The sequence below is a fragment of the Camellia sinensis genome, chromosome 2 (genome assembly GCF_055761805.1).
Source record: "Camellia sinensis isolate YWXY chromosome 2, ASM5576180v1, whole genome shotgun sequence".
Lineage (NCBI taxonomy): Eukaryota > Viridiplantae > Streptophyta > Magnoliopsida > Ericales > Theaceae > Camellia > Camellia sinensis.
In genome coordinates this window covers 190,412,543-190,439,497 of record NC_138962.1, presented here as the reverse complement: position 1 = coordinate 190,439,497, position 26,955 = coordinate 190,412,543, and the positions used below count along the sequence as shown (strand labels likewise).

The 26,955-nt window shown below is 32.7% G+C and overlaps 2 protein-coding genes and 1 long non-coding RNA gene across 8 annotated transcripts; 2 read left to right on the top strand and 1 right to left on the bottom strand.

Moving 5' to 3' along the window:
* Positions 1-26,955, bottom strand: LOC114309094 (dihydroorotate dehydrogenase (DUF3598)). 5 transcript variants are annotated; one of them, XM_082916422.1, is made up of 7 exons: positions 26,358-26,941; positions 25,157-25,600; positions 22,286-22,378; positions 20,454-20,593; positions 17,969-18,246; positions 17,316-17,481; positions 1-249 (listed from the first exon to the last, which is right to left on the bottom strand). In XM_082916422.1, the coding sequence occupies exons 1-7, from the start codon at positions 26,793-26,795 to the stop codon at positions 210-212; spliced, it is 1,599 nt and encodes a 532-aa protein (XP_082772548.1). In that variant the 5' UTR covers positions 26,796-26,941; the 3' UTR covers positions 1-209. The 5 variants fall into 5 exon arrangements, with proteins under 5 accessions (XP_082772548.1, XP_028110595.2, XP_082772546.1 ...); XM_028254794.2 differs by lacking the exon at positions 1-249 and adding an exon at positions 5,313-5,768 and having other exon boundaries at positions 26,358-26,955; XM_082916420.1 differs by lacking the exon at positions 1-249 and adding an exon at positions 7,852-12,757.
* LOC114309096 (blue copper protein) lies at positions 33-8,578 on the top strand. Its single transcript, XM_028254796.2, has 3 exons — positions 33-282; positions 5,460-5,801; positions 8,108-8,578. The coding sequence occupies exons 1-3, from the start codon at positions 126-128 to the stop codon at positions 8,410-8,412; spliced, it is 804 nt and encodes a 267-aa protein (XP_028110597.2). The 5' UTR covers positions 33-125; the 3' UTR covers positions 8,413-8,578.
* On the top strand, positions 15,528-16,346 carry LOC114284440 (uncharacterized). 2 transcript variants are annotated; one of them, XR_014362210.1, is made up of 3 exons: positions 15,528-15,716; positions 15,804-15,922; positions 16,019-16,346. It is a non-coding gene; the product is annotated as an uncharacterized LOC114284440 (long non-coding RNA). The 2 variants fall into 2 exon arrangements; XR_014362209.1 differs by lacking the exon at positions 16,019-16,346 and having other exon boundaries at positions 15,804-15,927.

Below are 26,955 nucleotides of genomic sequence, written 5' to 3'. Positions count from 1 at the left end.
TATAACACCCTTTCATACCATTAACCATTTTTGTGCCTCTCTCTCTCTCTCTATTTCTTTTTATCAATTTTACTCATAAATAGCATATAAGAAACAGAATAAAAAGCTGTAGTCAATATTCAACAATGGCCATGGTAGCTGCTCTGATGATGATCCTCGTGATCGCTGCTCCGGCAGCATACGCAACACAGTACACCGTTGGAGACGCCTCAGGCTGGGCCCAGCAAGTCAATTATATCACTTGGGTTTCTGGCAAAACATTCAGAGTTGGTGACACTCTCTGTAAGTTGGTTTATTTTCATTTTGGGATTCATGAGATAAAAAGGATTTTTTTGAAAAGTTTGTTAAAAGTTAGTTTTTTAGAATTTTTTTAATTTTTTTTTTAAATATGTAAAAAAAATAAAGAGATGATATGATCTAAAAAAATTAAAAAGTTAAAAAGTTGGCTTTTAATCAGCTATCCAAAAGAGATAATTTTAGATAAAAAAAAATTAAAAAGTCAAAAAATTAACTTTTAATCAGCTACCCAAAAGAGGCAATTTTAGATATTTTTACATGCATATAAGTTTTTTAGCAATTAGTCTAAAAACACACAAACAAATACAAAAAGCACAAAAGTCGCATGGGTTAAGAGTGAAGTTTTCTTGGTCAAAGTGGTACAAATTTATCATAAATGAGGCCTCTTGGTTAGCTTAGTCTTTTGAAAATTTCTACACTACGTGATGATATACAAACAAATTTTTTATTAAAAAATCTTGTATATAATGATATAGCTTTTTGTAGTTCTTTTAATTTCAATCAAAACATCTATCATTATTCTTATAATTTTTAAAAGATCATTGATATGTTATTCTGGATGTATTTCCTGTATGAATTTTCTTTCCGTATGCAAAACACTTTACTCTTCTAGGAAGAGTTTACTTTCTAGGAAGAGTGTTACGTTGACAACCTTTTAGCCTGCATGCACAGGGTATAGCTGTGGATGCAACTGATAGCTATGGATTTAGCAGTTCTTAATCCTACTTGTTAGATTTTAAATTCTACATTTTGGGGGGCATATTCTACACATTTCTAGTAGTTGAATTTTGTATGCTTCAATTTGTTAGCATAATTGTTAGAATTATTAGAAATATTCAACCCAAAATCAATGAATTTTAGGTAAAGAAATCTTTAGACTATATTTAACAAACTCTAATGGGTTAAAAAGACAATATGAAACAAGTATCTAACAACAGTGAAAAAATAATTTTTTTATTCAGGTTTTTTTTTTTTTTTTTTCTCTACTTTCGTATATCCATAAAACCATTACAAAGCTCCAATGATCCAAATGATCAATTGGCTAATCTTTAAAAAATTGATTTTAATCCACTTTTGACTCAACATGCAGGCCTTCCTTATTTAAAAACATCACCAAGTCAAGGTGCTTTTCTCATATTAAGCTAATTTGCTATCTTAATTCCTAACTAAGCTTAGCTTGGACGAAATTCTCAAACTAGAATAAAGCGCTATTATAAGTCACGCTTTCACTGTTTGAAGCTGAAAATTTGATGAATAGTGAAAGCGCTATTACAAATCACGCTTTTAATTAAGAAAGCATGGTTACAAACCACGCTTTAAAGTAAGTTTGTGAAAACGTGGTTCCAAACCACGCTTTCACTGTGTTGTGAAAAAAGCGTGGTTAGAAACCACACTTTCAACATTGCCCCAAACACACAAACACTACACTCACAAACACTATCTCTCTCTCTCACTCTGACACAAATACAAACAAACACAAACATAACTCTCACACACACATACTCACACTCAATATATATATGAATTTTAATATATATTTATAATTTAATATATATATATAAATTTTATTTCATAAAATTGAAATCAATATTAAATATATATAATAATTTATAATAGCAAATAATAATCAACTATATAAAATGATTATTTTTTTATTTTAATTCTTAATTTTTTTTATTTTACTGTTTAGGGATAAAATTTATTTTTTTTATTTTAGGGTTTAAGGTTTAATTCTTAAAATTTATTTTTTTTATTTTAGGGTTTAGGATTTATAAAAAAAATAAATTTTAAGAATTAAACTATAAATTCTAAACTCTAAATCCTAAACCCTAAAATAAAAATAAATAAATTTTAAGAATTAAACCCTAAACCCTAAAATAAAAAAATAAATAAATTTTATCCCTAAACACAAGGTAGCGTTTGGTAACATTTACGTTTTTTGTTTATGTTTATAAAAATTTTATAAACTGGTTTCTGTTTATTTTTAAAAAAACATAAATTACAAACGTGTTTGGTTTGAACAAAATGTTTAAAAAAAATTTAAAACATAAACTAAAAAATATGTTTGTTCAAGCCTAAAATATTTATATTTATATTTATTATTTATAACAATGGGATCACACATTATAATTGAAAAAAAATTAATTAAAAAAAATATTTAAAAAAAATAATTGGAAAAAACGTGGTTTGTAAAAATTGTTGAAATTTTTTTTTGGAAAAATCGTTGGTTTATAAATGGTTGTGTCAGTTTATAAATTTGAGAAAAAAAATATAAACTCAAAAAATGAGTTTACGTTTTCAGTTTTCAATTTTTTTTGAAAAATATTTTTTTTTCAATTAATTTTTTTTTGCAATTATTTTTTTAATTAATTTTTTTTCAATTATAATATGTGTGATCCCATTGTCATAAATAATAAATATAAACCACGTTTTTTTTCAATAATTTTTACAAACCACGTTTTTTCCAATTAAATTTTTTTCAAATATTTTTTTTAATTAATTTTTTTTTACTTATAATATGTGTGATCCCATTGTCATAAATAATAAATATAAATATAAATATTTTAGGCTTGAAAAAACATATTTTTTAGTTTATGTTTTAAATTTTTTTTAAACATTTTGTTCAAACCAAACACGTTTGTAATTTATGTTTTTCTAAAAATAAACAGAAACTAGTTTGTAAAATTTTTATAAACATAAACCAAAAACGTAAATGTTACCAAACGCTACCTTAGTGTTTAGGGATAAAAAAAAAAAAATTTATTTTAGGATTTAGGGTTTAATTCTTAAAATTTATTTATTTTTATTTTAGGGTTTAGGATTTAGAGTTTAGAATTTATAGTTTAATTCTTAAAATTTATTTTTTTTATAAATCCTAAACCCTAAAATAAAAAAAATAAATTTTAAGAATTAAACCTTAAACCCTAAAATAAAAAAAATAAATTTTATCCCCAAACAGTAAAATAAAAAAAAATTAAGAATTAAAATAAAAAATAATCATTTTATATAGTTGATTATTATTTGTTATTATAAATTATTTTATATATTTAATATTAATTTCAATTTTATGAAATAAAATTTATATATATATATATATTAAATTATAAATATATATTAAAATTTATATATATATATATATTGAGTGTGAGTGTGTGTGTGAGTCGTGTGTGTGTTTGTTTGTATTTGTGTCAGAGTGAGAGAGAGAGAGTGTGTGTTTGTGAGTGTAGTGTTTGTGTTTGGGACAGTGTTGAAAGCGTGGTTTCTAACCACGCTTTCTTCACAAAACAGTGAAAGCGTGGTTTGGAATCACATTTTCACAAACTTACCTTAACAATGTGATTTGTAACTATACTTTCTTAATTAAAAGCGTAGTTTATGATAGTGCTTTCACTATTCATCAAATTTTCAGCTCTAAACAGTGAAAGCGTGACTTGTAATAACGCTTTAGCTTAGTTTGAAAATTCCATCCAAACTAAACCTAATTTGAGAATTAAAATAATAAATTAGCTTAATATGGAAAAAGCCCCAAGTCAGGCCTGGGCTTGATTTGTTGACTAATTTTTTAAATGATAGCTCTAGTTCAATGTATAATAGGAGCAAGGATCCTCTAGAGTGATTTTTTCCTAAAGTTTCCTAGAGTGCTCCATTGTGTGGTTGAGATTTATTGGCAAGTCACATCAATTTTTCTGATGTGACTGGCCAGTAAATCTCAACCACACAATGGAGCACTCTAGGAAACTTTAAGGAAATTTCACTCTAGAGGATCCTTGGTGGTATACTAGACCCAATATAGATTATTAATATGACTATGCAACACCCATATTGATGTAAGCTAATTTTTAAAATTGTAGACCATGCAATATCCATATTGGCAACTGGATTAAAAGTTGATTTTTTGAAATCAGCTCACTTCTTGACCTTTTTAAACATATTTTTTAAAAAAATTAAAAAAAATTAAAAAAATTAACTTTTAATCTACTTCTCAAAATAAGTTTCGTAAGGAACTTTTGATATATTGAACATTGATTGATTGAGATAATTCTCTCTTTAGAACATGGGGTTCTCTCTCTCTAAATTCTATCTCATGTTTTTGATTGGACCCATCACATATCACCACAACAAATTCTTGAGGAAGATTAATCAAATTAAATTATGGACTTTGTCAATGAGTGTTTTAAGAATCCCTGTTAACGAACTTAAAATGATTATATGTTTTGTGTAAAAGCACATGCTGTTAAAATGTATAACTTTAATCTTTGTTGACCAAATGACTTTAGAACGATTATTCAGAAGACTAAATTAAAAATATATTGGTAACATCATTGCCGGCGCCACATTAAAGCCAGCAAACAATAAATTACAAACCAAATCTCATCTAATTTTAAATCCTATGGGATTATTTGATATAATTTATCTGAACTGTTTATATATATATATATATATATATTTTATTCTGAGAGTTTGTCAGACTATTTAATGTAACTTTATGCAACTTCTGTTTATAACTTATTAGGTAAAAGTAATTTAAATAAGCTGGAAAAAAAAATTATCTAGAAGTTAGAAGAGAGATACTTTTGACTTTTATTTTTAAATCTTTAGCATTGTTGAATATATAGATGAGATAGGATTTCTTCATATCCGTCTTATTTCTAAATAAAATATTTGAATTATTTGGAGAAAAATATATATATATATAAAAAAGAAGATGAAATTGAGTTGAAAACGTACAAATAAAGTATTTGAATTCTAGTTTTACAAATTAACATTGCAATATTTAAAAATATGAGAAATTTCATTGAGTTGAGATTTATTATTTTATAAATAATTCCATGGTAGTTGGTTTCATACTATCTAACCTGATATTAAAAACATAAAGATGACACTATCAAAGAAGACTCTCACTACGTGACAACTTGTGAACTAATAATTTATTAAATCGAAAATTTTTAATGGAGATAAGGTCGAATTCTTTAATAGTTCATGTGGAAGAACCATATGTCACTGACCAATCAAAGTAGACCATATCAAAATCAATTAGTAATGATTGGTGACTAAAACATAAAAATATATATTGACGTAGTCCTCTCAAGCTTTTTTAATTTGAAAAAAAAAAAAAAAATAGATTGAAACTAATCACATCACATGTTCATCTTGATTACCAGTGTTCACATATGCTGCCACTTTGCACAGCGTGGACGTAGTTAGCCAAAGCGACTACAACAGCTGCAACACCGCCAATGCCCTCACATCCTATACTGGAGGAAATAACAATGTTTACCTTACTAACACCGGTTCAATGTACTTCATATGTCCCACTCCCGGTCACTGCCAATCAGGCATGAAGCTAGCCGTCACTGTCACGGCAGCAGGCACCTCCCCGCCACCGCCACCTCCGGCAGCATACTCAACACAGTACACCGTTGGAGACGCCTCAGGCTGGGCCCAGCAAGTCAATTATATCACTTGGGTTTCTGGCAAAACATTCAGAGTTGGTGACACTCTCTGTAAGTTGGTTTATTTTCATTTTGGGTTCATGAGATAAAAAGGATTTTTTTGAAAAGTTGGTTAAAAGTTAGTTTTTTTTGGCTTTTTTTGAATTTTTTTTTTTAAATATGTAAAACAATAAAGAGATAATATGACCTAAAAAAATTAAAAAGCCAAAAAGTTGACTTTTAATCAACTATCCAAAAGAGGCAATTTTAGATAAAAAAAAAATCAGAAAGCCAAAAAGTTGGCTTTTAATCAGCTACCAAAAGAGGCAATTTTAGATGTTTTTACATGCATATAAGTTTTTTAGCAATTAGTCTAAAAACACACAAACAAATACAAAAAGCACAAAAGTCACATTGGTTAAGAGTGAAGTTTTCTTGGTCAAAGTATTACAAATTTATCATAAATGAGGCCTCTTGGTTATTTATAGTTTTTTGAAAATTCCTATACAGAGTGATGATATACTAACAAATTTTTTATTAAAAAATCTGTACAGAATGATATGATTTTTTTGTAGTCGTTTTAATTTCAATCGAAACATCTATCATTGTTCTTATAATTTTTAAATATCATTGATATGTCATTCTGGATGTGTTTCCCTGTATGAATATTCTTTCTGTATGCAAAACACTTTTCTTTCTAGGAAGAGTGTTACGTTGAGAACCTTTTAGCCTGCATGCACAGGGTATAGCTGTGGATGCAACTGATAGCTATGGATTTAGCAGTTCTTAATCCTACTTGTTAGATTTTAAATTCTACATTTTTGGGGGCATATTCTACACATTTCTAGTAGTTGAATTTTGTATGCTTCAATTTGTTTAGCATAGTTGTTAAAATTATTAGAGGTATTTAGGTAACGAAATCTCTAGACTATATTTAACAAACTTGAATGGGTTAAAAAGAGAATATGAAACAAGTATCTAACAACCGTGAAAAAACAATTTTTGTATTGGGCCCTTTTTTTTTTTTTTTTTTTTTTGGCTCTACTTTTGCATATGCATAAAACCATTGCAAAGCTCCAATGATCCAAATGATCAATTGGCTAATCTTTAATAAATTGATTTTAATCCACTTTTTACTCAACATGCAAGCCCTACTTATTTAAAAACATCACCAAGTCAAGCCTGGGCTTGATTTGTTGACTAATTTTTAAAATTTTAACTCTAATTCAATGTATACTAGACCCAAGATAGACTTTTAATATGACTATGCAACACCCTTATTGATGTAAGCTAATTTTTAAAATTGTAGACTATGCAATATCCATATTAGCAACTGGGTTAAAAGCTGATTTTTTTAAATCATATCACTTCTTTATCTTTTTAAACATATTTTTAAAAAAAAAATCAAAAAAAAGTGTCAAAAATTTACTTTTAACCTACTTCTCAAAATAAGCTTAAACTTTTGATATATTGAACATTGATTGATTGAGATAATTCTCTCTTTAGAAACCTAGGGTTCTCTCTCTCTAAATTCTATCTCATGTTCTTGATTGGACCCATCACATATCACCACAACAAATTCTTGAGGAAGATTAATCAAATAAAATTATGGACTCATCTAATTTTAAATCCTATGGGGTTATGTAATAAAATTTATCCGAACTGTTTATATATATATATATATTATATTTTGAGAGTTTGTCAGACTATTTAATGCAACTTCTGTTTATAACTTATTAGGTAAAAGTAATTTAAATAATCTGGAAAAAAAATTTATCTAAAAGTTAGAAGAGAGATGCTTTTGACTTTTATTTTTATATCTTTAGCATTGTTGAATATATGCATGAGATAGGATTTCATTCTAAATAAAGTATTTGAATTATTTGGAGAAAAAAAAATATAAAAAAAAAAAAGATGAAATTGAGTTGAAAACGTACAAATAAAGTATTTGAATTCTAGTTTTACAAATTAACATTGCAATATTTAAAAATATGAGAAATTTCATTGAGTTGAGATTTATTATTTTATAAATAATTCCATGGTAGTTGGTTTTATGCTATCTAACTTGATATTAAAAACATAAAGATGACACTATCAAAGAAGACTCTCACTACGTGACAACTTGTGAACTAATAATTTATTAAATCGAAAATTTTTAATGGAGATAAGGTCGAATTCTTTAATAGTTCATGTGGAAGAACCATATGTCACTGACCAATCAAAGTAGACCATATCAAAATCAATTCGTAATGAATGGTGACTAAAACATATAAATACATATATAGACCTAGAACTCTCAAGATCTTTTAATTTGAAAAAAAAAAAAAAAAAAAAATAGATTCAAACTAATCGCATCACATGTTCATCTTGATTACCAGTGTTCACGTATGTTGCTACTCAGCACAGCGTGGACGTAGTTAGCCAAAGCGACTACAACAGCTGCAACTCCGCCAATGCCCTCACATCCTATACTGGAGGAAATAACAATGTTATCCTTACTACCACCGGTTCAATGTACTTCATATGTCCCACTCCTGGTCACTGCCAATCAGGCATGAAGCTAGCCATCACTGTCGGGGCGCCACTTTCGGGTAGCGGAGCGGTCGGAAACTTTGGTCACAAGAGTTTTGTAGTGCTTGGGCTTTCACTTTCGGTAGGGGCCGTGAGTGCACTTATGAGCTAGGCAAGGGGCAGTGCTGTCTTTTTACTCCAATAATACTGTGTGCATGGTTTCATGATTATGATATGTAGTTTTTTTTTTTTTTTTTTTTTTTGATTGTCGGATTATGAGATGTGGTTTTATGTTGAATGCTATTTCGATTTGAATAACATGGAGATTATGAGATTTAGATTTTTGTTAACATTATTTGAAGAAAAATGCTTGAGATGCAAATATTTGAATTGTTAATATTGGTGTTTTTAAGCTTAGTTTATCTTGACGTAAAATATTTTTCTCAAAAATATTTTACTCATTTTTCGTTGTTTGGTTAAACAAAAAACAAGTAAAAGATTTTTTAAGAAAAATATTTTTGCATTATTTTTCCAAAAATGACTTACCTTTAAAAATTCTGTAAGTCAACATTTACAAACTTAACTCTCACTCACTACATTTTCAACACATTTAACATTTTTAAATAAATATCTTAGCTCACTAAAAAGTCATAAATTTTTTTTTTTATCAGCAAAGAAAACTTTATTGATTGGAGAGGAAGAAGAGAAAACATACAATCAATAAAAAAAGAGGAACCGCAAAGAGCCACAAACTCAAGCAAATGCAAGCTTCCCAAGGTTGATAAGGAACCAACCAAAGAAAAGAATAAACAAAGCAAAAAATACCAGCTGAAGAATCAAACCGCCCCTGATCTGTCTCCACTTGAAGACAAGATCATCAACTGAGTAGGAGAATTCCTTAATTGTTGCTTTGAGCCAAATGGCAGTTCTGATTTTGATGAGTTCAAGCAGACCAGATAAGTTGGGTTGTGCGTAGGACTGCAAATGAATAGAGCCATTCATGAACAAGTTCAAGCTCGGCTCGGTAAGAGCTCATTCGAACTCGGTTCGTTATTTTTTTTTGCCGTTCGAGCTCGAGCTCGTTAAATTTTTAATAAACAAGCCCAAACAGTCTAAAACTCGGCTCGTTAGCTGGCTCGTTTAATAGTTATTATTTATATATTAAATAATATAAAATTATGTATAAAAAATAAGAGAAATATGCTATTTATATATTTAAAAAATATAAATGTAAATAATACTTAACTATAGATAGTATATTTATATAATAGTGGTAATTATTATTTTAGTAAAATATGGACTTTTTTTTAGTATGTTTATATATGTTGTATATATAATTGTATAATCAAAGTTTTAATTGTAATTTTAGTCTCACATGCAAGTATGAATTTATAAATTTTTTGACTCGTTAAGGTTCGTGAACAGGCTCGAGCTCGAGTCGAGCCTCAGCTAACTCGGCTCGAGCTCGGTTCGTTAAATTTTCATTCAGCTCGAGCTCGAGTTCGTTAAAATCTTAATAAACAAGCCCAAACACACTAAAACTCGACTCGGCTCGGCTCGTTTCGTTTGCAGCCCTAGTTGTGCCCAGAGAATACACATTCAGTTCTACGCTTTCAAAGAGACCAAAGAACAACTAAGGGGATGGCTCTCCAACTAAAAAGTCATAAATGACATTTTATTGCATCAAAATTTCTCTTTTAAACAAAAAATATTTTTGTTTCAAGTGCCGCCTAAACGCTAAAAACAAATATTTTTTCTGTATAAAATCAATTTACAAGAAATATTCTTTTGTGTAAAATATTTTACGTCAAAACAAATGAAACCTTGTTGATATATTGACCTTCCTCCCATGTTCTAACAAGCAAATCTTTGCCCCCCAAAAAAAACAAAGAGGAAAAAATCACAAAAATGATAACAATGATGACATCGACAATGGCGACAACAATAAAATTTAAAAAAAAAAAAAAAAAAAGAGATTAAATTTTGTAGGGATCAACCGCCATGTTTTATGACATCCAATGTTTAACTGCTATCCTTTAAAAGTCTTGCTAACCACCACCTTAAGGGCATTAGTCAAGAGTATAATCTCACCACTAAGGCCCCGTTTGGGGGCTTATTTTTTTAGCCAATTAACCAAAAAGTTACTAAATTAGCCAAAAAGCCAACAACTCATACCAAAAAATCAAAGATTCTCTTTTCTTTCTACTTTTTGCACATCTTTTCGTAATTAACCAAAAAGTCATTCCAAACATACAAGTTTTTTTTACCTACCTTTTTAGTCAAATAGTCAAAAAATTACTAAATTAGCCTATTCCCAAACGAGGCCTAAGAATATAGTATGAATCTACTGCAGATCTATGACTTCATTTGATAGTTGCTTCTTCCCATATATTTAATAAATTTTACCAATAAGATAATATACTTTTCACATATTTCAATACATATTTTATCTATTTTCCAACCTTCTGCTTTCAAATTTTTGGTACCAAAAAGACAAGTGTCCCTCTCTTCCATTAACTAGGATCTTTAATAATTTTTTTGTGATAAATTGTCAAATTTTGACAATGCTATCAATAGTTATATGTATTTTATAAAGATTCAATAGTGGTTGGAAAGATGAGATGATGGTTGTGATAAAAAATTATATAAGCATCAGAACAAGGTTGTCAGATTTTGACATTTTAACATTTAGCATTGCAAATGCCAAGTTTAAGATTTTATGCAATATGCAAAGTCCTGTTTGCCCTGCAAAAATATTATTATTGTATGCCAAGCTTTAAATTGTTATAAATTTTATAATTTTGACTAAAATTTGATAACTGCCAAACACCCCATGCCATTTATGCTTTCAATTGGCAACCTATAGTCTCTCCAGATCTTGCATTCATATGTTATTCTCATTTATGTTTCAAAATAAATAAATTTTAAAAAAAATACAAAAATCATGCAAATGGCCTAGCAAGCAATTGGCATGGTTTAAGAGAATTCAGAAATTCCAAACCATAAGAAAATAAAGTTGGGACCCTTTTTTTTTTAGATTATTTTATTTATATTTACGAAAAACAGATTGATTTATTGTGGATCTAACACTACTACATAAATAAGGAAAAATTAGTTTTAAGCCATTAAAGGTCATTCAATTTTTATTTTTTATTTTTAGATAACTCAAAACCGATCGTAGATGGACCCCAAGAGCTCAAATTTAGGAGATGTGCTACCCACCTGCTATTATTCAAATTTGTTGGAAATAAATGTAGCTAGATGTCCCATTTTATCCTACACAAAACATTTTTGCTTCTATATTCTAAGAGAAAAATGCAAATAATAACTTTATTTTCCTATAATACCCCCGTTATCTTTCTTAACTTTCTTGTTAGCTTCCTATTGCTTCTACCTAACAATGCATGAAAAACTAGAAAGACAACGGTTATTGTAACCATTTTAGCTGCTATCACATAAAAATTTAAGAAACTTCTACCTTAAATTTCTTGTTTGGATAAACTAAAAAAAGTTAAGAACTAGTTGAAATACCTTCTATTCCATCACAATTTTTAAAATTCATATCATTGGCCCCGTTTGGTGTAACTGTTAAAACTGATTATAGATTATAACTTAACAAATTATAGATTATGACTTTAATCAGAAGTTATTAATCTGTTTGATGTAACTGTTGAATTATAAATTTAAGTTGCTGAATAATATTTGTTAAATAAGCTGTGAAGTAAATTTTTTCTATGTAAATGTCTTTTTTACCCTTGGTAGTTATAAATTGAATTTATCTTGACTTTTTGCTATTCTTTTTCTTCATTTTGTTTTATTTTCTTTTTTGTTCTTCTCTTCTTACATATTAATTATTTAAAGATGAACCAACAAAATTAGTATAAAAAAATAAAATAAAATGGTTAATAACACTCTTCTGTTGATAATATAAAAATTGTTAATTTTTTTAATTTATTAACTCATTACAAAAATATACAATATACACTATTTTTGCATTTTATTGTTTAATTTATTATCAATTAATAGCTTAATTAGTATCAATTACTACTAAAATTATTAATTAATATCAACTAATATAAAATTTATTTATTTCATTAATGGCTTAAAATGCTTAATTTTTTTTATTTTTTTTTAATGAAAAGAACACTAAAAACCAAAGGGTTCATCGTTCATCACCACCGTCGAAGACACAGTGGCGATGGGGGATGGGGGACGACGACGGACAGTTGATCATCACCGTCGATCGTCATGCAATCGATCATGACTCTAGGGTTTCAGATCGCGATGGTTAGGGTTTTGCCCCTCAATTGAGATCACAAACATGGAAGCTCAATCGCGAAGCTAGGGTTTACAATGCGATGGTGGTGGCGAAGAGAGAGAGAGAGAGAGAGAGAGAGAGAAGAGAGCTCTGGTTCGTGAGTGTGAGAGAGAGGGAGAGCACTGGTTCATGAGAGAGAGAGAACTAGAAATCACCTCCTTTCGCCGAAAATCGCCTCCATTTGCCATAAATCGCCTCTCTGGTTCGTGCAAGAGACAGAAATGAGTTTGTTTTGGTTTATATACATGGTACACTTGTAATAACTTGAAATTGTAATGGGCATTTAAGTTATTTTGGCCCTCAAATGGCGGCCACGCACTTAAGCTGTTTCAGAAAAGCTTCTCCTCTCCCACTCAAAGAAAAAGCTGATTTTTTGCTTACAAAAAACTATAATCTGTATTATTAAGCTAAATCAAACACACCAAAATATCTTAAATTAAGCTAAAAACTGAAATAAATTGAAAATAAGCCCTACAAAACAGGGCAATTATGTGGTTTTAAAAGCTAGGGTCAGATGTTAAGAGCAAGTATCAGATTGGGGCAGTGTTATTAAAAGCGCGCCTAGGCGCAAAGCCCAGCCATGCCCACCCCTTGTGCCTTGCAGTGGTCAAGGCGAGGCGATTTCACTAAGGCGCGATTAAAGCGCACGACTTGAGCTAGGCGCATTTAAGCCCAAGGCGCAAGCCTTGAGGGCTTTTTTTTTTTTTTTTCATACAAATTGGACCACCAAGATTTCATAGGTCAACTACAACAGATTATTTCCTTCAAATATACTTGAAGATTTAGCCCAAATCAGCGACGACAAAAGAAACACCAAGCCCTAATCGAAATATCCAAAGAAGTTCTTCTCTTCCAGTCATATCTTCCAGCGCAGGCCTCAGTCGTCTTCCAGTCCAGGATGTCCAGGTATGTTCTTCTCTTTGTTTCTTCGTCCCTTCTTCCCCTTCTCTCCGTCTGTTCTCTCCGTCTGCTTGTTCGTCAGTCTTCTCTGTCTTCGTCTTCTTCTTCTTCTTCTTCTTCTTCATCTGTTCTTCGTCTTCTTCTCCTTCGGCTCTTCGTTAGTTCTTCGTCTGTTCTTCATCATCGTCTGTTCTTCGTCTCTTCGTTTCTTTTTTGCTTATATTATACCCTATCCGCCTTCTTCTTTTTCTTTTATTTTTCGCTTTTCTTTTTCTTTTCTTTTTTTTGGCCTTCTCCTCATTTGTTTGAACCTTTTTTTTTATTATTTAATTTTTTTTTTTTAATTCTGAATTGCTCTGTTTGTTCTCTACTTCTATGATCTAGATGGCATCTGAAAGTACAAGAAAAGATCCTGCATGGAAATATGCACATCAGCTAAATCCTAAGAACCCAAATCAATTTAAGTGTAATTTTTGTGATAAAGTATCTAATGGAGAGGTTTATAGAGTCAAACAACATCTTGTTGAAGGTTCAAGGAATGTCACAGCTTGTCAAAAATGTCCACCTACTGTAAGGGAAGAGATAAAAGAGTATATGAGAAACAAGAAAACACAGAAAGAGCAAATGAACTTGTTGCCCCATTTTGATGAGATGAACAATGATTTTGTAGAGGGTGAAGATGACATTGCTTATGAGATTCATCGGCCTCATGGACCAAGTGGTAAATCTGCCAAGCAATCAAAATAGTTCTTTTGCTGGATCAAAAGGGTTGAAGAAGAAGGGGCCCATGGATGTATTCTACACACCCAATCCTAATTTTGTGGTGCAAAATAGAAAGGAAAACAAACAACAATTGATCACAATGATACTTATAAGAAAGAATTAAGAGACCGAGCAGTGATAAGAATCACAAGGTGGATGTATGATGCAGGTATAGCTTTTAATGCAGTTAGTTATGATAGCTTTGGACCAATGGTTGAAGCTATTGGGCAGTATGGTCCTGGTATGAAACCTCCCAATTTCCATGAAGTGCGGGTTCTATATCTGAAGAAAGAGTTGAATCGTACAAATGAGTTGATGAGGATTCATAAAGAGGTATGGGTGAAATATGGGTGTTCCTTGATGTCAGATGGATGGACTTCGCAGAATGGGAGGTCTTTGATTAATTTTTTAGTCAATTGTCCTAGAGGAACTATTGTTGAGTCCATCGATGCTTCAAGCTATTCAAAGGATGGGCAAAAACTCTTCGAACTACTTGATAAGTTTGTGGATGATGTTGGAGAAGTTAATATAGTCCAAATTATCACAGATAGTGCCTCAGCTAATGTGTTGGCTGGTAATAATCTTTTGTCTTGATTCTTAAAAAATATGTCCCTACTAGCTAGTTAGTTAGTTAGTTTAGTTGTTATTAAATAATCTTTTGTGTTTTGTTTCTATAATTTTAATAGGTAAGTTTTTGGAGGCAAAGAGACCACACCTTTTTTGGATACCATGTGCGGCTCACTGCTTGGATTTGATACTGGAAGATATTTTCAAATTGCCACATATGAAGAAGACATTTGACAGGGCTATTCGGGTACACGGTTATATTTATAACCGTCCAGGTGTGTTGAATATGATGAGGATGTTTACACAGTTAAAGAATTTGGTCAAGCCAGCAAAGACAAGATTTGCAACAACCTTTCTCACTCTATCTAGGATTCATCAACAAAAAAACAACTTGAGAAAAATGTTCACTTCGGAGGAATGGACAAGCTCCAAATAGGCAAAGGAGCCAAAGGGTAAACAAGCAACACAGATTATGTTGATGCCATAATTTTGGAATTTGGCTGTCTATGCTCTTAAGGTCTCAGGTCCACTTGTGCATGTGCTTAGGTTGGTTGATTCTGAGAAAAAACCTGCCATGGGATACATTTATGAGGCTATGGATAGGGCTAAAGAAAGTATTGCAAAGTCATTTAATGAAAAAGAAGAAAAATACAAGAACATCTTTAAAATCATTGACAATAGGTGGAATATCCAATTGCATCAACCTCTTCATGCAGCTGGCCATTTTTTGAATCCGGAGTTCTTCTATTCTAATCCAAGTATTGAGCATGATACTGAAATCATGTCAGGGCTGTATAAGTGTGTGTCAAGGTTGGTTGGAGGGACTGACATTCAAGATAAAATCACTCAAGAAATGAGTATTTATACAAAATCTGAAAGTCTCTTTGCGATGCCACTAGCAATTAGGCAGAGAATGACAAGGGCACCAGGTAATCCATTTTACACCATTAACTTTTTTATGCCTCTAGATTAAATCAAAAGTTTCTAATTGTGCTAAAATTAGTTGCAATTCACAGCTGATTGGTGGTCTGCATATGGTTCTTCAGCCCCAAATTTGCAAAAGTTTGCCATAAAAGTTCTTAGCTTAACCTGTAGTGCATCTGGTTGTGAAAGAAATTGGAGTGTATTTGAGCATGTGAGCATCTACCTCAAGTTTGGTGAATTCCTTTTTTCTTTTTTTTTTTCCCCCTTCTCATATGGTAAATTTTAATACATTCTCTTTTTCTTGTAGCTCCACAACAAAAAAAAGAAATAGGTTGGAACAATAACGTCTCAATGATTTGGTATTTATTAAGTACAATAGACAATTGAGACGTCGATATGATATGCGTGACACACTTGATCCCATCACTTTAACAAATATTGATGAAAGCAATTAACAGTTGGTTGGGAGGATGGATGGAGAAGAGGATGAAGATAACGATAATGTGTTCGATGATGAAAGTTTGACGTGGGGTGATGTTGCTAAAGCTTCTGGTGTTCGGGAAAGAAATAAGCGAACTAGATCAACAACTTCAAAGACACCATCATCGTCGAGGGCAAGGCCAAGGGGTTCTAGATCATCAAATGCACGTCAATTGATAGATGAGGAAGAGACAGATTCAGAGGAGACAGAAGAGGAAGATGTAGAAGGATACAAATCCAGTGATGAAGAAGAAGATTATGAATTACGTGCTGTTGATATTGAGGATGATGATGATTGTTAGATCCTCATTGGATAAATGGAAGCAAAGACTTTATGTTTTGTTGGTTTAATTTGTTGATGTTTTGAAAAGCATGCTTAAACTTGAAATATTGTTATTAGTTGACTTTTAGATCATGGATATTCGCGTTTTATGTTTTGAAATGCATGCTTATACTCATTTGTCTATGTTAAAATAGCGATATTTGTTGGTATTTATTTTTTAAAATGTTCAATATTGCATTTTGTTTATGTTATACCAGTTAGTTATTTGCTTATATGTCTCATCTTAAATTATATTATTTTAACTTGCCATGGTGCGCCTTACATCGATAAAGCCCGCGCCTTGCCTTGTGCCTAAGGCCTCAAGAGACCTTGGCGCCTTGGTGCGCTTATCACTTTTAATAACACTAGATTGGGGTAAAAAAATTGCTTCCTATTGATTTTTATGGAGCAACATCTAGCCATTGTACTTACGTGTTCAATCTTATCCCTAATACTTTTTGGAAAAGGCCTGATGGCTGCAAATCTTTATTAAGATGATCCTAAATATATCTCAAGTGTCAGTTCAACCACTGTGCTCGATGGAAACCGTCCAATCAGCCACCACAAACCAGTTCAGGCAAATTTTTCCAAACTAAAAACTGATAAATCAAAATGCTGCTAAAACCAATCCTTTCCTAGCCTTTTATTAATTTTTTCCCCTTCCTAGTTTACATCTCTAAATATTCACCAACATGGGTAGGCATTTGACCATTCTATTTCTTAGTTTTCTTGATCACAAAAATATACAAACCACAACAATTATCCAATATCAAAAACTGCGTGAGAGAGAGAGAGAATCTACCCGGGTATTGGATCAGACCATCTTCTCTTTACTTCAGACTTCGATCGAACCTCTTTAAGCTTTCCATCAACTCCATAATCTCTCTCCATAAAAAGATTGATCCCTTCATCCGAGTACCACCCGACTCCAATACATAGGATGCCATCTTTGTTCACATCAACATAACCTATGACAAATCAAATATGATGTCAGGATTAAATCTTCTCAGTTCAACAAATCAAGCCTTCCGCTTCTAATATTTTGATTTGTAGAAATTGGAATATTCCCTTATATGTATTTGACTATTAACTCTCAGATTTATTTTGATTGGTTGTAGTTGAGTTTTTTCTACTCTTTTAATGGACGGTATGCGTTCCTTACTGATGTACTTCTCTGTTTTTGGAAATAAAAGGGGGAATTACATCCCAGTGGGATATAAAAAGAATTTTACATAAACATGGACGGGTGCAAGTGACACTTGCAAGTTGCCCCCCACTATAGAACGACTTACACCCCACATGTTTTTGTAATATTTTTCCTCTGTCCCACTGTGTTGTAAGCCCCCCCCCCCCCCCCCCCCCCAAAAAAAAAAAAAAAAAAAAAAAACAAACAAACAAACAAACAAAACAAAACAAAACAAAACAAAACAAAATTAAAAAAATAAAAACCACAACCTGTGACACCACCAGGCAGCCAAAGGACGGTCACGTCCTGCATGTCTAGCAACTCTTCCTCTCCAAAGTAAACCAGATTCTCAGGCAAGTTTCTCTTCTTCAAAGTCTCTGTGCAAAGGTACACATAAGGAGTACCATTGTTTTCCTCTGTCAGCATCTCTTCTTCTTCACCATAGATAGGTGTAGCACTCACCTCAAACACCTTCCAAGAACCAGTCAGCTCTGATGGCTGAGTTCTTTTTCTCTGAGAAAATGGCTTCAAATCAAACTCCAGATCGCTGTGACAATGATATGTAAGACATTACTCTCATATAAAGCCTGTAGCCTCGTATTATTCAGGCTTCTAACATTCCATATAAAGCTCTAGGAGTAATAGTACCATAATTCAGAAAATAGGAAATGGAAGAACAGCATGTTCAAAAAGGTTTTGAAAAAAGCAATTCAGCGAAAGATGATCAAGTGTACCAGAATCTCACAACTTGGCCCTAGTCATCATTCTAGGTGAAGGGAAGGAAACCACTTCAAATGAAATCTCAAAATCTGCACAACTAGAAATAAAAGCCCTTCCAGCTCTACCAAGGAAGAAAATGAAGATCTGTAAACTCATCAATCTACATGGTTTCCCATCAGAAAAGATCATTTTCACCACCCTAATCTCTTTTTTAAGAGTTATTCTAGCCTATCCTAATATGACTGTAGTGGCTATACATAGCTTTATAAGTAGGGTTCCCAAGGACTATTTATCATAGTGCAAGTAACAACAGTTATAAAAAAATAAATAATAAAAAGAACAAAAAACTAACAAGAATAAGGAGTGTGAGACTGATGCCTTACAAAAATAAAATTGTTAAAAACAAGAAAACTAACAAGAGAATAATGTGGTAGATTGGTGGAAGTGCATTTATAAAGCAAAGAACCAGTCCTTTGTGCTGGAAATAATTATTTATTAGTTACAATAATATGGAAAAACATAGAGCAAACCACAACCAAAATATGAATAAATAAGAAATATGATAGGAGACGGAAATTAAAAAGAAATGTGGTATTTCCTTGAAATGAAAATGACACCCAAAGTCAGAAGGGTATTCCCTCGAATTTTGTGAAAATTTAAGGGAGATCCTGTTTCCACTAGTTCCACTAACAATCCCCATAAGAATGTGAAGCGAAGTCCTACATCACTTGGCTACTAAAACAATATGCAGGTGCGGGCATCCTCACCTCTTGAGCTAGCTTTTGGGGTTGAGTTCTACTCAAGACCGTGTAACATGGTATCAAAGCCGGAGTACTTAGGAAAGGGTAGGGTGTCTCCCTAGCCTGCACGCCGCAGGTGCTGCCAAGTGAGCACGTTGGGCATGAGGGAGCGTGTGAAGTGAAATCCCACATTGCTTGGCTACTAAAATAATATGCAGTATAAAAGCATGAGGGCACCCTCACCTCTTGAGCTAGCTTTTGGGCTTGAGTTCTACCCAAGACCGTTTAACCAAAAAACCATGATTGTTAGACAGTACTGCAGAATATACCCATTTTCCTCTTGTGGGAAAGCAATCACTTCTCCCAATGTCAAAATGCAACCTCAATGTTGCTTCCAAAACAATAAAGAAAATTACATATAGAGATGATTAATTAATGTTTGTCCTCCCAAGAATGTTTGCAGTCTCAATTCCCAAGAAAATATTAAATTGGCAAATAAATTTTGAAATCAGAATGTGAAAACATGTCCAAGTAAGAACCCAACATTCAATACATGCACCTACAAAAGCTAAACAATTCAATCATGGCAAACATTCACAGTATGTACCAAACATATGGCGCTATCACTCTTTCCATAAGCATTATGCAGAGAGAAGCAGATACAAAATGCTTCCACCTGCACTGACATATAATGCAATGCTCTACCCATAACTATTGATTTTTTTCGGTGAACCTAAGAAGACAGTTTCTCCACACAAAACATTAAAAATAAAAAAAATAAAATAAAATAAAATAAATAAATACTAATAAATAAATAAATAAAATCACGCTTGAAAGCTTTTGCGGGGATGGAAAGCATGAAAAGCCTATTTGCAGTAAGAACATCTGTTTAATTTGAAGGAGCTAGAATAGGATTAAACTATTCATGCTTATAGTTCTATTGTTGCAGTTGATTGTGGAGATGGTGGTCTTAGAATCCAAATCAACTTAGAAATATATTTCATTGCACTTATCAATAAACTTGCATAACAGATATACATACTTCAAGGTGGACCCATACTAATCACTTGTCCTTTTTTTTTCCTGTGAATGGTATAAAGCAAAAACGTTGCTTTTGCAGGTTGCAGCCATTACAGCAAACCAAACCATATTAAATCTCATTCAGTGGTAGAAAACAGGAAGAACAGCACGTCAACTTCAAATAACAAGAGACAATGCAGTATTATATCTTCATGCTCTGATACTCAATGAACAAAGAAAACAAGAGACATTGGTGCCTAAGCAAAAATGATACCTTTGGTCAAGGATATTAGCAGGGCTGGCCCACTGTTCTTCATAAACAGCAACCCTCATAATTTGTATGTCTGAACCGCCATTACTGAATTCTATCGTATGAACAATCCGCAGTCTTTTATGGCAACCTTTCACCAAACACTAAGCAAGGGAACATTAATAAACTGAATAAGTCTCTTTTATATTCTAGAGGTCCAATTAACAAAAAAACTGCAACTTTTTTATCATCCAATTTCAAAAAGTTAAGGGGGTGCAGTGTTGAGGGGTGGGGGTGACTAAATATTAAATCTCTTTAGGAGCAAAAGAAAAAGAAATAGCAAAAAAAAAAAATAGGTGAGAGCAATCAAATTTCAGTAATGCAGCTATAGGATATTCAAAACTTAGTTATGGGTAAAAAAGAGGTTTTTGTGCAATCAAGAAATTATAGCCCATGAAAGCAAGAGCTTCTACTCTAGTCACTGCCACCATCACCTTGAACATCGTGCAAAACCCCCAAGACACCACTTGATCATCGGTTATCACCAACACGTCCACCACCATTAATGTTGTAGACACTGATACTTAACAAGAACACCAACCAACTCCATTTTTTATGAGACCACCAAAGTTACAAGCCAGCATTTGTTTTTTCTGTTTCCATGGAAAGTACCAGTACCAGATTGACCAAGTTTCCACTATAACATAAGTAGTAGGGAAAAAAAAAGTAGTTTTGTAGATATATAGAGAAATTTGAATATGTTTAAGAGACTGGATGAAAAAATTACGTACATATAATAAATCATATTTGTGAAGTGCAAATAGAAGAGCCCTTCAACATTCCAAACATAATATATTAGTAGCAGCACAATGAATTATGTTAAGCTTATTACTAAAACCAGAATTGAGGAACCCACTAAAAGGATCTGCTGAAGGTAGGGGAACATTCTAAAGAAGTTTGTTTCATCTTCTCCAACTTGATCCCATCCACCCACATCGTCTAAAGTAAAGAAAGAAGAATTTAACTTCATCTCATCCACATCGTCTAAACTAAAGAACAGAAGGCAATAAAAGAACTAGAAAGGAAGACTGATAAAACCGATTACAACCATTTCTGCAGATCACTCTTGCATCACAGAAATTCCCACCCTCCCTCCCTCGATCACCCTCTAACCCATGAACCTGTTATGCAAAGTACTTGATTTTGACTTCACTCAAATAACAAAAGAAATAGCCATCCAACCACATTCTAACATCCTGTTAGTGGTTTCCTATAGCCAAAAATATTTAAGGGCAGCATGACCAATCCAAATGGAGACTAGATGAAAACAACCTCTTGGAAAATCCTTCAAGTCATCCGGGTTTATATGCATTCTTACTTTGAATACTTCTATATGAAGTCTGTAAGTCAAAAGATGCTGAAGTCTGTAAGTCTGTAAGTTCACTTTGTCGAGCAATATAAAGATGCTGCATGGCATAACCATATATTGCAAAGACTCTCAATCATTGCAAAAGAAGTTCACATTGTGCATGATAAAATGCAGCTCAAATGACACAACACAAGACTCAAAAGTACTCAAATCTTTTGTTTTAATTTTGTCTATTTCTCTTTTGATAAGCACATTTTATTCTTTTTTTATTTGAAGTGTACCATAGTATAATTTTTAACTTTCCTCAATCGGTGCACAGCACTCAAATATTAAATTAAATAACAGAACACTTTCACTTTGCATTCCTACCCAATCATATCAACAATACTAAACTAACAATACTTTTTAAAGTATTATACTAGTTAAACCACAAAAGCCAGTGATAATTAAACAAATATCAGAAAACAAAACAACATGGTGAACTTACTTGTTCAAACTTGAAAGTTGGGTTAAGGTAGTAATTAGATTCAGTAGCTTCACCAACTGGAATATCAACTGGACCTCTGGAGTATGATCCATCCTTCATGAAAAAGAAATCAAAGTTAAGCGGTTGTCTAAAAGAATAATCATACAATTTTCCTATCATCACCATGCAATATTCCATCAAACAGAGTTTGTACATACCATTTTCAAATTGAAAATATTAACAATACTAATCAGATTTATCTTCATATTCCTAACTGCAATAGATAATATAAATCCTTCCAGTTCTAGTTCACTGCCACAATTTTCTGCTAAAAAAGGCCAGCCTAATGCATAAGGCTCCCACCACTACAAGGTCTGGACAGGATCAGATGAGACAATTATCTGGTAATACTTTGAAATGCAATCTTAACAGAACAGGGGAAGTACTAATTACCCATATAGACTTCCCCCAATGATATTAAAGACATGATTTTTCCAATATTTTCTCCAGCCATCATCATCATCTTAAAATATTTTTTGTGTATATGACCTCTCTATAATTTTGAACAATTTGAGTCTCATTAAATGAAAGCCAAAAACTTGGGGAGTTCATGCAGGGCCTACATATCAAAGATCAAAACACAAAACAGTTATACAAGTTAAGTTACAAGGAGTCAACTTCAAATTTTACCAATTAAAGCTTGATTTCACCACCATCCATGTTGATTGAAAATCATATAATCCTCTGGCCTATGAGTTTTGAACAGGATGTACAAGTTTAGCAACCAAGATTTAGATTCTTATAACCTTATTTACGCTTCGAACCAAAGTTCCTTTAACAGGAAATATAATTGTATTGTAGCAGCCAAGATTTGAGTTCTAAAAACCTTCATTTTATTACAAATTAACTCATGTGTGCAGATCACGTTTTATTAGTCAACAACCTATTCACATATAAGCATTACACAGTAACCAAAAAACAAGAACATCGCAAAGAGTACACAAAGTTTCCACACTACAGTTCATAGGAAACTTAAACACAATGCACTTTCTGTAGGGTGAAACATAGATAAAGGACAAACTGAATGTCAATCAAGGTAAAGAAGTACAGGTATCATATATGGAACAAAAGTAGCCCAAGAAGTATGATTTCAGGGTTCTATTGAGTGGAATGGAAGTGAGTTTTCTACTTGACTTTTTTTTTTCCCCTCTTTTATTTTCTTTGTTCACACCCACCCAGTTTGAGAGAGGAGGAAGGGGAAGAATTGATGAGGAGGAGATACTTTTGATGCACAGAAAATAAAATGCAGGAAAAAAAAAAAAAATTTCTTCATCCTTAAAAACATATTATTAGGGGTGGGCGCGGGTCGGTTGCGGCCACGAAACCTCTAATCCGCCATCCGTCCGCCAGATTGGCGGATTGAAGAAAATCAATCCGCATCCGTCCGCCAATCCGGCGGATGTTGATTGAGCGGATTGGCGGTTTGGCGGATGGATGCGAATCGGTTTGGCGGTTTAAAATTTTATAAATTTTCAACATAATTCAACTTGTGCACTTCCTTAAAAAAAAAAAAAAAAAAAAAAGTATTACAGTCAATGACTTAAAAAAGTATTACAATCACTGTATGCCTTATCCAAAGAAAGAAAGTTTGAAACTTTAGAATATCACGATCACTGCATGCTTCATCCACATATTACAATCACAGCATGATTCATCCCTATAAAGTATTACAATCTGTAATTCTTAAAATATAATAACAATTCAAACCACCAAAACCATAAACAGAGCAGTTGTAGAGATTGAATGTCTCTATATTGTTACATCTACATATGTTTTTGAAAACAAAAACCAACTAGCATATATCATATTTTCTATTTATTATTTTTAGAGTTAGATTTAAAAACTAAAAAATATAGATGAATAATACGTTTATTTTTTTCAATTCAAAAATATAATCAAGTTGAAAACTTTTTTTCAACAGAATATTTAAACTCTTTTTCAATTGAAAACACAAACATAATATTTAAACAAATTGAAAATACAAAGTCTTATAAATTACTACAGGTGCTCGTGATTTGGCGGATTGGCGGTTCGGTTGCGGCCAAAAAATCTCAAATCCGCCATCCGTCCGCCAAATTGGCGGATTGGAGAAAATTAATCCGCAACCGTCCGCTCATCATCACGCATCCGTCCAAAATGCGGCGGATCGGTTCGGTTCGGTCGGTTTTGGCGGATCGATATATCCGCTGCTCACCCCTACATATTATGAATGTTAAAAGCAGATAATTTTCCCAAGAGTTTTGTTGTAGGTGCATAAATGGCCAAATACTTGCTACCATTCTTCAAATGGCATTGCAATAAACTAAGAACCATTTAATCAAATTGCAAGGCTACTGAAATCATAAACTCGGCCTAAGTTATGGCTTTTACTGTTTTATCTCAGTGCACAGTGCAGATCGATCTTCAATCTTGAGATTATATTCTAGTTGACAGTAAGCTATCAAATGGATTTGGACAGGCTGGGGCTTTAGCAGTTGTGCATCCAATAAGTAGAGCAGAAACAATCCAAAACAATTTACGTTGAACAGGGAAAATTGAAAAGACCTAAAAAAAAAAAAAAAAAAAACATCGTGCATAAAATAAGGCCAACCTAAACTGGAAACAGAAACTTATACAAACAAATTGTCAGTTTTTAGAAACACTAGCCCTATTTGATCCAGATAATACCCAGCACCCACAACCATAGAGTCATTAGTCCCTGGCTGCAAACCTGAAAGCTTGTAGCCTATAATTAACTCTAAGATCAACCAACTTCTTTTAGGTAGTTTACGCAACTTTTTCCATCCATAAAAGAGTTCTTGAGTAATGCATCAAAAAAGGGGTAAATCCTACCTCAAAGAAAACAAGACCAGGCTCCATGCCCATTAGATCTTCTTCCATCACATCACTAGTTTTAAAGTCGAAAGACTCAAATTTCGGTAATACATGTCTTTTCGGGCTTCCATCACATGTTTCCTTCACAGGTAAAGATGCATCTGCATCTTTAGATTTTACTTTGCTGCTATTGCTCCCTCCATTCAGAAGCTGAATTTCACCATACGGATTCAATGTCACCCAGTTTATTATCCTTCGAATCTGAGATGTCTTCCCTACAGATGGGGATGGCACTACCTCAATACGGGAAAGGGTATAGCAGTCATAAAGGTTTTCACTTTTATTTCCAATCTCAATGGGCTCCATCTCAGCTGTTATGGGTGAAAATACTGCTCCCAGTCCCTTCCATATCCCACTAACACTACTAGCAAAGGTATTCCATGCTGGTCGAATAACCGGTTCCTGAAAAGAAAGCCCACCATATGCATTAGAATAGAATAAAAAACCATAGAAGAGAACCCACCATATGCATTAGAATAGAATAAAAAACCATAGAAGAGAACCCAGTTCTACAAATAGACATGCACTCAAACAAGCATGTGCATGAACACATCTGAAAGCTAACACCTGGTTTTCGTTGGGCTTAAATTTGAATTTATCTAGGCTGACTTTGAGCAACTCTAATTTTCAAAAGATAAAGGAAATCATTATTCTAGTCCAATTTCTAAATTTAGAACCTTGGAACCAAATGAATACAACTTGCAATACAACTTGCTGCCAAATGTTAAAGACTTGATAGTGTGCACATACGCAGAGAAATTGGATTATTACAGTTTCAGCAATCACCCAATCCAAAAAATAACTTAATGGCTTGACGGCGTGCAAAAATGCAGAGAAATTCAATTATTACAGTTTCAACAATCAATGAATCCAAAAACCATTTAATTGCAAAACAACTGTCAGAACCACAATTTCTAACAATAAATAGAGGCTTTCACTTCATATTCCTAATTTCCACAAAATACCAATAAAAAAACATTTAAGAAGTAATTGAAATGCCTAATAAGTTTGCAATACATCTCAATATCAAACAAATTAACCCAATTCAGTTGCTCCATCCAAATGATCACCTAACAGCTACTCTCCCCAATCATTAGTACTGTTGATTTTGAAAGTAGCTGAGTTTACATAATGAAGTTTATCACAGAAATTTAAGTACCTGAGTTTGAAGAACAGTCTCAACCTCCATTAACATAGCACCAGAGACCATAACCTTATCGCCTTTAGACCTCTTCCTCACACTCCTCACCTTCTTCCCTCTCTTCCTGCTCGGACCAGTCCTCTCCTCAGCCATCGCATTATCGACGCTCCACACATTGTCCTTGCCCCTCGTCCCCTTCACTCTCTCTTTACTTTCACTGCTGTTTCTCTCTCTATGCTTCTCGCGGCTGGGGCTCCTATTGCGTTCGTTGCTGAACCTGCACGATACGCAGGGGTAGGGCTTGCGGACAGAGACGAAGGTCAGAGAAGATGATGATGGTGATGAAGAGGATGAGGAGAGAGAGTGATGACTGAGAAACCCTAGAAACGGCTGGTGTGAGCACGCGAAGGTCTTACAGGCGTCTATACATGGAGACTGCATTCTTGAAGGATACATATTGATCGAGAGAGAGAGAGAGAGATTTCTCTGTTTTAGGGCTTCATGAACCGTCCGAGAATTTTTCTTGAGTGATGCTTAACGGTCCATGGATTTGGACAGATCGCGTAAAATATCGCCTAATCTCGTAAAATCATATTGATTTGTATCAATTTGTATT

Excerpts from the sequence above, each read along its gene's own strand:
- LOC114309096 (XM_028254796.2), top strand. The coding sequence starts at position 126 with ATGGCCATGGTAGCTGCTCTGATGATGATCCTCGTGATCGCTGCTCCG. Across the intron at positions 283-5,459 it reads CAGAGTTGGTGACACTCTCT|TGTTCACATATGCTGCCACT; the intron begins GTAAGTTGGTTT and ends CTTGATTACCAG. Across the intron at positions 5,802-8,107 it reads CAGAGTTGGTGACACTCTCT|TGTTCACGTATGTTGCTACT; the intron begins GTAAGTTGGTTT and ends CTTGATTACCAG.
- LOC114309094 (XM_082916419.1), bottom strand. The coding sequence starts at position 26,795 with ATGTATCCTTCAAGAATGCAGTCTCCATGTATAGACGCCTGTAAGACC. Across the intron at positions 25,601-26,357 it reads AGACTGTTCTTCAAACTCAG|GAACCGGTTATTCGACCAGC; the intron begins GTACTTAAATTT and ends CTTTCTTTTCAG. Across the intron at positions 18,247-20,453 it reads GCTAATATCCTTGACCAAAG|CGATCTGGAGTTTGATTTGA; the intron begins GTATCATTTTTG and ends TCATTGTCACAG.